Raw genomic sequence first — 12,219 nt, forward strand, 5'->3', positions numbered from 1 at the left:
TGGTTCTTCTAAGAAGTAACCACCCAGTTCAGCCTCTTCATCCTCTCAGAGCACCAGGAGATCTAGTAGGGCAGGAAGGAAAGGCAGGACCTCACTGTACTCAGCACAGCCCTTTTCCCAACTGTATACAAAGCTGGTCTGCTCCCCTTCCCTCTCAAGCCAGGAGTAATTAGCTGTGCTGCAACCATATAATGAACAGGGGGCTGGATTTGCTGGGTAAAGCCTCCCTGAGCACACAGGAGACATCCTAATTAGCCTGATTGGGCTACTACGGTGCAGGGTTGATGGGGAGATGCTGGAATGTTGTTTTGCTTTTTTCTTTTTTACCCTGAGTCTGTGAGTGTCAGAAAAAGAGGGGGGAGGTCTCATTAAAATCCCCCCCAAGAAAGGCACATGATTTATTTCTCACCAAACAATCGATGTTTCCCATGCTGCAGAAAGGCTGAATGTTAATTCCAGCAAATGAGCCCCTTCTCATTGAGCTGCCAGTGTTTGTTCTTAGACCTGAGCCCCCCAGCACTGACTGAGGGCCGTGGCTTGGCACAGCCTGTCTCAGCCTGGGAGGAAATGTTTGTGTTCTTTCTTCAGTGGCAGCGTTTGGCTGAGGAAAAGTATCTGGATTTGAATGATAGCAAAGGACAGGCAACTTGTTCTCATACTGAGAGGTGACATTTTACTATTTTCTTTTTCTTCTCAAGTACTTTCTGTGTTGAAAACATGACAAATGTACATGTTCAGAGCACTTGAAGGTGTCTAAGTTGGAGTCTAGGAGGTTGTAATGACCTTTAAAAAAAAACCAAAAGAATTGGGGGGGTGGGTGGTGGAATTAAATCCCCAAAATGCTTTGTGTAAGATGATATCCAAAGTCCTATTTTATGAGCAGGCAGGAAGGAGGACAGAGCCTGATGTGAACAGTCTGCTCCTTTCATAACCTGTTTCAATTTCTTGGTGGGAGGGGCCTGGCTTCTGGAGAAGGTGCCACGTCCAAGAACCAAGCTCTTAAGGGAATAAGTCAATACAAGCTTTTAGAAGCTCTCATCAGTGATAACTTCACTCACCGTTTTCATCACTGCACTTATTCCTATCCCTCTATGCCAAAATGTGTGCAAAAATGTTGGTGCTTGGCTTTCTGTGGTCAAGCCCCATGGGAGAAAAGGAAGAGGACAGCATCCTGGAGCGGCATGTGGGTGTGAGAATTCCTGCTCCTGGATAAAGCAGGAATAATCCTTGCTGTGGCTGTTTAAGGAGAGCTCTGCCCTCTCCTCTGAAGTGACTGGTGGAGCAGGGCATGGCAGCTTGGTGTTGCCAAGCTGTGCTTCCAGTAGCATGTGTAGGAAGATAATGGTAAGAGCCCTTTCAGACTTAGCAAAGGCAGCTTAATAGTAACTAAACACCAGAATAATTAAAATGATGTCACTGACTCTCAGGCTGCCTACCCTGCAAGTGGAAACCTGCAGGGGACAGAAGAGCACAGGTTGGAGGGAAAGGCTGACTCATCTGTTAACTTAGTTTTAAGTGGAAGAAATAATGTTGAAAGCTTAAACCAAAACTCGAGCATGTCACTGTTTAACTGAAGCTCAGAAAAATCATTGCCCCAGAGGCACTTCTGTGGAGTCAGACCCTGTGGGTCTCCTGTTCTCATGCAGTGCTGGATGATGATGCAGTCAGTACCTGGGGTAGTACCTGCTCCCTGCTGTTCTAAAAACCCACTCACCTCTGTGGTGTGAACTCAGACTTGCCCTGGTGTAATGGGCAGAACCTGGCTCTCATTTCCAGAGGACTAACCCTGTGTGGACCTGTAGGACAGGGCCTTGAGCCTTCAGTGGTGCTTGTGCTGTTCGGCTGCTGTGCTTGGGGAGGGCAAGGCTGGTGTAGTGACTTGGCTTTGGAGGAGTGAAGGAGGGCTTCATGTCAAGTGTGGACCCCATGGTATGTGAACCTTACTCCAGCAGTATTTAGAGATGGTGAAAGGTACTGAGGTGACAACCCTGATGGCTTTTCTAACATGTTTGCCCTCAGCACGTTCAGAAGTGCCTATGAAAGCACCCCTCAGTGCCCTATCATGCCTCACACTGAAATAAGCCACTTCTCAAGTTTAACTTTGCAGTTGTTGAAGCCCAACTCCACCCTTCAGGAGAAGCCAGTGCTGCTGCTCTCCCATGAGCCAGACTGGGAGGTCAGGAGTGGTGATTCCAACAGTCAGCACAACTGGATTGGTAGAAAGATGCTGTGAGAGAAATTATTATTCGATCCTATGTGATAATAGGAGCTGTTTCCCAAATGGGATATGGATAGGGCACAGAGGCTCTAAGAGCTGGTATCCTCTCCCATGCCCTCCCTCAGCTGTGGTCTACATCGCTTAGCAAAGGTTTTCCCTCCAGTGGTGCAGTGAGTTCCCTGCTCAAACACTGCCCTGTAAATCCAGCTTCAAAATCTGTCTTCTGGAGACTCTGAAGGATCCCCATCTGCTGGAGGAGACATTCTTCCCCCTTTATTTCTCTGCTGCTGGTGTCCTTGCTGTGTGCTGCCCCCTCCCCCAGCAGTGATGGAGCCAGTGGAGGAGGGATGGGGGGATTTGTCTGAGTGGCTTTGCTAATGGGCGATGAGCGGGGAGGGCATTGCTGTGTGGTCCCTGCATCCGGCAGGAGGACTTAGGAGAAGCGAGTGGGCTGGGAGCGTATCCGTACCTGCCACGTGGCTCCTCCGAGTCTGTTGAATGAAATGCACCCAATTAGCAGCCCAGGAGGATTGAGGAAACAGGATTAGTCAGGTTCTGGCTGTGTCCCAGGGGCCAGTGAGTCACCCCACCTTTCCCTCCTCCCCACCCTGCAGCCTCCAGCGTTTGTGCTCCATCACAGCTGCAGTTTTCTCCCAGGCTGGTTTAGCTGTGCAGAGACTTCAGGTGGAGAAAGGTGTCCGGGGAAGGATGTCACCAGCTCGCTGCCCAGCTGGGCTCTGGGGACCTCCAGCTTGCTGTTAGGGCTGGCTTGGCAGAGCTGTGACTCAGGGAAAGGCAGGAGTTTAATTTACTGCCTGTGTGGACACAGGGATGTGGATAATGGAAAAGGGGTAATCGAGAAGGGTGAGCTGGGGACTGAATCCTGACATGACCAGCCAAGGCGGGCTCTGTCACAGGCTGGGGAAGTAGGAGTAAAAGTAACTGGACCATCTGCCCCTTTGTGGGAGTTTATCAGGAGCAGAGCTGTGACATGTGGCTTCAGTCGCACCTCTGAGGACAAGGAGGGGAAGAGGAGGGGGTGGAGAGTGAACCCATCTGTCTCCCGCTGTCTGACAAGGAAGCTCGTGAGATAAGAGCTGGCAGAGAGAGTGAGGGAAATTCATCTCGTGGAGCTTAGTGAGCTGCTGATCTGAACAACTAGATGGAACAGTTTTTCTGTCACCCTTTGTTTTGGGAGGTTATTTAGCTGGGTTTGAACAAGAGAGACAATGGGCTGTGTATGGGAAGCAGGGTTGCTGTGAAACGCACTGCCCCATCTCTCTGCCCTTCTCACAGTGCCTCTCTCACAGCACTTGGGGCTGCCTATTCTTGTGTGAGTAGCTGTGTCCTTCCCTACTTAGCCATGACTTTTATTCAGGCTCTGCCGTTGGTAACCAAGGTACTGAAACAGGGGGTCACATAATAAATACAAATTGCAGAGAGACAAAGAGGTAAAGCTGAACACAAACCAGAACGTTGATGGACACTCAGACTTAAACAAAGCCAGCTCTGAAAAATTTGGAGAAGGGGTAGGATGTTTGAAGCAGGTCACAGCAAGGTACACAGAGACTGTTTAGCTACTGGAAGGCCTTACCTTACCCCCTAGGTAGGGTGACACTTCTGCAGGTGTTTGATCAAAAGGTTTGCCTTCAAAAGACAGGCCCTGTGCTTTGGGGTGATTTTGGGAAGCTGACAAAAAGCTGTATGCTGGTTGTGTTCTTTGCTAGTCTGCTTCCTGTCTGTGCCTCTCTTCCCAACTTCATCTACAGGTCTCCCCAAGATGTGTTTTTATGGATGTACAGGGAAAGGGAGGGACCCACAGCCACTATTTAGATGTTTGGACTGGGAAACACCTTGGGGCAGGCAGGAGGAACATGAGGAAAGGTAAACCATGAGCCTTTGCAGGGTGGTAGGAAGGGGCAGGTGTCTCTAGTGGGGCACTGGCTAAATGGGAAGCCCTGTCCCTGGTGTTGGGACCAGGTCTCTCTGACATGGCTTTCTACCTCATGTAGATGATATCTAAAAGGACTTCAGCTTGGAAAAATGCCCATGTACTGTGTGTTGACTTCAGTGTGATGAGATCTGGAAAAGGTTTACCCCTCAACACCCCTTTTTAGTGCTGCACCAGGTGCTGGCCTCCCTTCCTGGTTAGCCCATGGTGCCCCTGTGGTTTTTTAGCATGTGGCTTGGCTGTACCAGGTCAGACTGACTCACTTCAGATGGGAAAAGACCAGTTCAACCATAAACATCTTTACTGTGTGAATAAGATAATATCTTCAACGTGCTGCTCTCTGAGATCCCCAGTAATTCAGTCTGTTTTCACTTCACTCATACTTTCCTTATGACTGGTATTAGAGGAAAAAACCCACCCAGTATTTATCACCTCCTTTCCCAGCAAAGTGTGCCAGTTCTTCCCTTCACTTCCTCATGGGAGAAAGGTAACACAACAGCTTCTCTTGTCCTGAGGGCAGGTCTGGCTGGCACAGCCCACATCTTCCCCGACCTTCGCTCCGGAGCCCTTCAGGAAGAGCACTGACCAAAGAGCAGAGCAGCTCCATGAAAAACAGCAGGTGAAAATTCCTGGCAGTTAAAAAGGGGAAGGATTTTCAGGTCATAAAGCTTGAAAGTTCCTGATGTGTCTGCTTTTATTGCCCGGGGAAAAACCGACACGGCACCGTCGGTCATGGTGTGGATGTGCTGCCACCACGGAGGGCACAGGCTGACAGAGCCTGGGGTGAAAATACACAGACAGAGACTCTGTTCTGAGATCTGTTCGGTGAATCAAAAAGTAATGTGCTGCACCTGATGATGCCAAAAGTTTGCTGGTGTTGCACACCTGCCTGCTTTGATCACCAGAGGTGAGTGAACGGCTGCGTGTTCTCTACAGGGTATAGGCTGAAGTATTGGCTGTACTTTAAAACACCTGCAAGTGTGATGTGTGTGTGCACTGGGTGCACCTGTAAGTGCCTGCCTGGCTTAGAAAATCCTGTGCAGGTGACACAGTTTTGCTGTGTAAGGCTGAGTTTCTGTTCTGGGTATATCGTGGGTGGCTGCTGCCGTGAGACCATAAGCACGGTAACAAATGCCTTTGAGCTGTTTGATGTCTTTAATTCTTTATAGTAAATCCATCTACAGTAACCAGTTCCTTCATGTTTGACAAAGTGTTGAACAATGTGTGTCCCTGTGGAGCCCAGCACAGGCTGTTGGTGTAATCCCTGCTTTTAGCTGATCTGTGCTGTCTTTTCTCTAGTCTTTATAATGAGCAAAGTTATTTCCTAACCTCCGACTGTTAAAGCTGCATATACAACACACAGACATTTAATTTTCCCTCTCTTAACTTTGTGTGAAGCATTTGTTATTTTGAGGAAGCTGCATAAGCAACTCTGTTTTCCCTGAGCTGCTCTTTCACAGCTCCTCGCTCTGCAGAGCTCTGCACATTGTGTTTTTCAGTCCTGTTTAAAACCCTCTGCCTGGGGTTCCCCAAAGGCCATGCAGACTGTGAGGCACAAGAGCAGCATGAGGAACTAGCACTGTGAAAATCTGCTCATTGGCATGAAAAGCCACAAAGCTGGTGTTAGCAGCGGTAGTTTTGAGAATTTTTCGCAGTCCCTTGAAGCAGTGTGAATATTATCTGCCTGATTTTGCTTGAAATATTTAGAATTAGCATCAAAATGAACCAATTCCTGAAGGTGTCTTGCTCACCAAACAATAAAGCCCACTGGAGGCAGACAGAACTGGACTGAAAGGCCAAGTCTGGGTGAGACTTCTGGCCCCAAGATCTTTCTCTGCTGTGTGCTTCTGGGATATCAGCAGAGCCATCAAAGTTTGCAGATTTCTTATAAATATATGGCATTATGATTCAAAGGCTCGAGTTTTGAATGAAGAAGCTCTATTGACAAGCTGCTTAGGAACCCCAGTGGGGCCAAGAGGCATCATTGGGCAGTGTTGATAGGGGTTTTACTCTTTCAGCATGAATATTCCCCTTGGAAATCCTCTTTGTCCTTTATCTCTTTTCCATTCATCCTCTTCAGGGGCCCGTGGTGACAGAGTTCTCCCATGCACAGTTAAAGAAGCAGCAGTACACAACATCTTATAGGCTGGGAGCAGTGTAGGAGCAGAGCCCTGCAATGAAAAAGGGCTCTTGGAGGTGGAAATTTGTAGTCCATATGCTTCTCCAAAAGCCTGCCTGAAGCTGCTGCTTCTCCATCCACCCACAGACCTGAAGTCTTTCTGCTGTGGGCACTTCAGAGTGCCCTAGTGAACAGCCACCGTCACCGGCACTGACCGTGGGGAAAACTCCTCCAGAAACTGAGTCTGCTGGGTGGATTCTGGTGCCAGTTTCAGACACACACTGGCCTCTGTCATGCTGTTGTTGTTGGCAGAGCTGCTGTTGCGACAGGGCTCTTTGGCAGGGCGGATGGCCACCAAGAACTGGCGCTTGAAGGTCTCGCTGAGGGCAATGTAGAGGAAGGGGTTGAGGCAACTGTTGGCGTAGCCCAAGCTAATGGCAAAGTTGTAGGCATAAAAGAAGGCCATGGATGGTGTGTCAATGCCAAGGTGAACCAGCTGGAGGATGTAGAAGGGAGCCCAGCAAATAAAAAAGGCGGAGCAGATGGCAACTGCCATGCGGGTCACCCTCTTCGTGCGTACCCGGAGACTCCTCTGGGGCAGTGGGACCACGGTGGTGGCCATGTGCTGGAGGATCTTAAAATACACCACACAGATGATGATCAAGGGCACAGCAAAGGCCAGCATGAACTGATAGAGGGTGAACCAGTAGATATCAGTCTCTGGGTTGGGAAGCAAGAGGGCACAGCGGACGGTCCCATCCTCCAGAGGCATAAGACCGGCGTACATCCACACGGGAATGATGGTCAGGAAGGAGAGGAGCCACACCAAGCAGATAACGAGAGCTGCCACACACGGGGTCCGGATGTAGGTAGATTTTAGGGGGTAAACAGTTGCCAGGTAACGATCCAGTGTCATCACTGTGAGGATGTTGGTGCTGGTGATCTGGCTGTTCGTGTCCAGGGCGGTGATGATGGTGCACAGGGGAGCTCCAAAGTACCATGAGCCATTGCCTAGGAGCTGGTGGATGAGGAAGGGCATGCCCAAGAGGAAGAGGAGGTCCACAATGGAGAGGTTGAAGATGAAAATGTCGGGCACGGTCTGTTTGCATCTCAGCTTCTTCTTCTTAACAATAGTGTAGATGACAATGAGGTTCCCCACAATGCCCAGGAAGCAGATGATGCTGAAGAGACTGGGCATGATCACGTTGGTGTATGGTGCTGGCTTCTCTGCTGCTGCCAAAACAAACCAAAGCAGTGAGTGCAACCCACAGGCAACCTCTTTACAACTCTGTGCTTGCCCTGTCCTGCAGCTGGACCCATCCCTACCAAAGATGTAGCTCAGGATGATTTTTAATACCCTTTGCAGAATTTGGTGAGGCTTAGCTGTGGATTCAACACTTCTGTGCCTCTCAATACATGCAGCACACCACCTAAATCTGGCCACGTGTAAACATCTTTCCTCAGCTTTCTTCTGTTCTACTCTGAAACTCCCCTGCCTTTTTGGGGGGACTTATATCAGGCTGGTATGCCTTTGTACTCACTAGTGTCTGACAGAGTCCATAGTAACTTTTATTCCTGGGAGTGCTGGTTTTTCAGGCATTTTTTGAGGGGAGAGGATGAGGCAGCTGGTGCTTCACACATTGAAGAAGTAAAGCTTCTCTGTGGGTGCCAAAATCTGGATAAAGTCAATGCTCAAGCTGTTGTCAGAAAGTGTCAGCTCATCTGTTGGGTAGTTTATCTATTGTACAGGATGAGACACGGAGTTCACTGACTGTGCAGGCAGACAGCTAATGCTTGTCTGTGCTGTGAGATCTGGGACTGTACCCTGGCTGAGTCCCAAGTCTGATGTCAGAGTTGGGCCAAAACAGGCTCTCCTTACCATCTTCCTCCTCTGCCTCTCTCCCTTTCTCTAGTTTCTTCCCTAGAAAGAAATCCAGGTGTGTGACCAGACAGGAATTTTGGAGTATGTTTCAGAGTGGCCCTATCACAGGGAATGTCCTAATTCTGCAAGGAGAAAAGAAGCTTAAAACTGCTTAAAACTGCTGTCTCTGAGTTCTGTATATAGGTGGATTTCAAAGGCAAAATTCTTGCCTGATAACAGGTAGCACTGATGGTTGATTGTTGCTCTTTGGGGTAGGAGGCCCAAAAGTAACCAAATTCACATTTGCCTTGTCTGGGTGTAAAATCACATTTTGAAGCCACAAGCTCCTGGGCACAGAAGGTGGTGTCAAAGGCAGTGATGGTGGTGCCCTCTGTTCTGCAGGGCTCCACGTGCACTGTGGGGTGGAGTCTGAGATCGCCCTTCTCAGCTGAGGCAAATCTCATTTCATCTCATTACTCCTCTCCCATGGGGCCTGGTGGGCTTTTTTCTAGGAAAAGGCTTTGTGTGAGTTATTTATGTGGCTTTTACAAGGACATGCGTGGCAGCCCCTCAGCTTAGACTGCATGTCATTGAATTGCAGATGACTCAATGTGCGTTAATTGGAAATGCTTTCAGTCACTGAGCTATTCCACCTCCTCAGCAGCAGAAGTGGTTCCTCCAGCAGGACCTAAGGAAATCTTGAAAATAAGATTAAGTGAAATAACAGATACTCGTAGGTGTAGTCTTTGCCACAGTGGTGCCTCTTTGAGGTGATATTTGCTGACTTTGACCTCTGGAATTCTTGAGTACAACCTTCTCCCCATTTACGTTGGTGTGACAGAGAAGTTTGTCTGAACTGGCAAGATAACTTGGGCCCCACTGGTGGCCTGTGGCTGGCAAAGTGTGTGCTGTGTCAGCTGTGTGTAGTATTTCAGTGCTTTTAGAAGTGGGCTGTGATGAGTTGCCACTGGCTCAGTCCTTCTGGCATTGGGAAGCAGCCAGCTTAGGCATAAGCAAGGCCAAGGCCAGAACCTGAGAGAGCAGTTGCTGCACCATTTTATTGGGAAGCCTGTCTGCAGATGTCAGAGAGCAGCCAATGAGGCACAGGAAGACTGGCAGGGGCCTGAAGGTGGAAGACAGCCTTGGCTGATAATACAAAAAAGCCTGTCCAGATAATTTTTGGGGGGTTAAATAGTCCCCGTTCCTCCTGGTAACTCATTAGTACAAGGAAATGTTCCATTTTTTGTGGCTTTTAGTAGATAACATACAGCTGTCAGTGCCCTATTGAAACCTGATGCTCTTCAGCATCCAACCTGTGCATCCCTTGAGCATCCAAACAGATCTCACACCTTAATGCTGGAAGAGGGCAGACTAGAAACTGGAAGATGATGACTGTGGCCCTGCTGTTCTGCATGTAGCTGTTGTGAGTTCTGGTCTCCTTCTTTTAACTGTGAACTTTGTTATGAATGTGGTGGGAATGGATTGTATGAGTGATGAAACATAAATGCCACTTGGTTAGCTGGAAATTGGGACAAAATGTCCTTTTCCTGCAGTATAATCAATACAGTGCTCCCGGTGACTCTGTAACATTTGGAATGAGCTCAGCTGGCCTTAAAGCAGAATGTGTGCAAGCCCAAAGGCTTCCTGTGAAAAGTGTTCTGTGCAATGCTGTAGCACAGTCCTGCTGTTGGTGGCTGTACAAGCAGGACCTTCAAGCATTATTAGCTGCAAGCTAGTGTGAAGCTGTAGCTCATGTGTGTTTTATGGGCTTGAGTCAGAAGAGCACATCTATCAAATACTCAGAAGTTATCTCTTTTCTAAAGCCTCTTTCATCCTGAGATATTGAATCTGAATTTCCCGTCCTGCTGTGCACATCCTAGTGAATACACTTTATTGAAACAGCCACTTCAGGCATTGATTTGTAGACCTGTGTCTGCTCTGATACTCCTTCTGGAAGTTCCAAAGGGGACTGAACTATGTGAACTGAATGAGGACTGGGCTAAATTTTTTTCTCTAAGGTGGTGGTTGTTCTCAGCCATACCCAGATACACAAGAGACTACATCTTCAGTGCATTTCAGAACAAAGCAGCTCAGGTACATTTTTGGTCTCTAAAGGATGTGCTGGTGCAGAGAGAGTCAAAACCCACATATAAACCACCTTCCCTTGAAGAGTTTCAACTTGCACCATCAACAACTGACTTGCTTGACCATAAACAATCGATTTGGGAGCAGGGCAGCAAGGAGAAAACGGGAGACTGGTGAAGATCTCTGCTTCCCTCTCCAGCGGTATCTCGCATTCTCAGTGCTTTGCTCCCTCCCTGTCTAGCCGGGCTGGTTCGTCCCTTCTCACCAGCCAGGACCGGAGGGCTGCTGGAGTTGCTGCTGCCTGGCAGCCAACAGGTAGCGGATGGCTCCGAGCCGCCGGGGCGGGTCCGGTGCCGCTCCCGCACCCCTGGAGGGGTCAGCCCGTCCCGCCCGGAGCTGTCCGCCCCCGGGTGCTGAAGGCGGCCCGGGCGGGGTGCGGGGGGTCCCCGCCTCAGCCCCCCCCAGCCCCGCGCAGCCCCCGCTCTCACCTGAGCCGTTCCGAGCCTCCGGCGCGGAGAAGTTGCGGGAGGAGTTGCCGGGGGCCATGGCAGCGAGTCCCGGGACGGAGAAAGAAAGTTTGGGAAGTTCCCTGGGCGGGTCCGCGGTGGGATGGGATGGGCCCCCCGCGCTTTCCCCGCAGGGTGCGGGAGGCAGGAGCGCTCCCTCGGCCGGCGAGCGGGGGCTGCGGCTCGGCTGAGCTCCGTTCCGCTCCCGCCCCGCCGAGCCCGGAGCAGGTTCTGACATCAAGGAGCAGCTGACTCCGGCAGACAAGCCGGGTGGGAGCATCCCTCAGCCCTCGCCGCCGTCGGTGGGAGGGAACGCGGGTGCGGAGCGGGGCCGGGGGGGCTGCTCTCGGCCAGCCGGGCGGGGAGCGGAGGGGGCCGACACGGCGGCTGGGCAGCGCCCCCTCCCATCACACCCCCAGGGGAGGGCTGGGATCTGCACCCTCCCGGCTACAGCCAGCCCGTGCTCGCTGTGCCTATAGGAGTATCAGATTTTTGCCTTTTAAGTAGTTCTGATCTGCCTTCAGTGTGTATTTTTCTCTCTTGTAGACATATGCACTTTTCATTCCCGAGTCACAGGCACCAAATTACCCACTGAAAACTCTGTTGCTTTGACCCTCTTACCCTCTGACCTCTAACTTCAATTCCAACCTGAGACACTTCATTTGTAATTAGTTCTCTGCTGCTTTTTGCTGTTCCACTTCTTGCCACAGCTCATTTGCTTCCTAGCTCCAGAAATTAGCTCTATTGCTAGCTCAGATTTTGTCTTCTATTTGCCTTAAAAATACTAGGCAAGAACCCCCTTGGGTTTTGAGAAGCTGTTTTGCTCTTTTTCCTTGCCTTGCCAGAGCAGTAGCCTGTTCTTTTCTGTGGCTTTGAGCTGATGATTTTGTTGTGCTTCCTGCCCACTGTTTATACATGAGATGGGTTCCTTCATTATAGCTTGATAAATCACATGGTACTGGGGCAAACAGATCGTTCTGTACCTCGGAACATTTTCTGCACTGCAAAAGCATAATATCATGTCAGAAGTCAACCATCAGCAACAGGCAGGTTTCTCTCTGTGGCACAGCACAGTGTAGAGGATTGGATGTGCTTTATAAAATCCACAACTGTCTGAAAACATCCCTTGTTTCTGTCTCTGTAGTTGTAAAGGCTGACATCAAATGTAGGAGGCATTTTTTTTGGAGCTTCGTAAGTCTATCGTTTAAGACCAGAATCAATCTGTACCAGTAAAAACCAGACCTGGCACACACACATCAGCAGTCCCAGCATGGGCTGTCAGCCAGATTTGGCAGCAGGATTTTCAGCGTGGGCCATTTTCTGTGTAACCCAAAGGAGTTCATCGTTATTAGGTTGTCCTCTAGTAGACCAACAGCAGACAGAAAACTGGAGCACACTTTGCCCAGGCATTGTAGCTCTTAGGAATCAGAGACAGGCTGGGGCCAATTTGCTATGCTGTAAAGTTTTTGCTGAGTCTCT

At 49.7% G+C, this 12,219-nt stretch overlaps 1 protein-coding gene across 1 annotated transcript; it reads right to left on the reverse strand.

Moving 5' to 3' along the window:
- Nucleotides 1-6,465: 6,465 nt before the first annotated feature.
- Nucleotides 6,466-10,986, reverse strand: MCHR1 (melanin concentrating hormone receptor 1). The gene is made up of 2 exons (XM_018073172.3): nt 10,723-10,986; nt 6,466-7,521 (listed from the first exon to the last, which is right to left on the reverse strand). Exons 1-2 carry the CDS (start codon nt 10,976-10,978, stop codon nt 6,473-6,475), a joined length of 1,305 nt encoding a protein of 434 aa, XP_017928661.3. The 5' UTR covers nt 10,979-10,986; the 3' UTR covers nt 6,466-6,472.
- Nucleotides 10,987-12,219: the final 1,233 nt, after the last annotated feature.

This window comes from Manacus vitellinus, unplaced genomic scaffold, assembly GCF_001715985.3.
Source record: "Manacus vitellinus isolate BGI_N305 unplaced genomic scaffold, ASM171598v3 scaffold_24_pilon, whole genome shotgun sequence".
NCBI classification, from domain to species: domain Eukaryota; kingdom Metazoa; phylum Chordata; class Aves; order Passeriformes; family Pipridae; genus Manacus; species Manacus vitellinus.

Bases quoted from the DNA above. Each gene is read 5' to 3' on its own strand.
- MCHR1 (XM_018073172.3), bottom strand. From the start codon at position 10,978: ATGTCAGAACCTGCTCCGGGCTCGGCGGGGCGGGAGCGGAACGGAGCT. The intron at 7,522-10,722 runs GTGAGAGCGGGG...TTGTTTTGGCAG, and splicing joins GGAGGCTCGGAACGGCTCAG to CAGCAGAGAAGCCAGCACCA.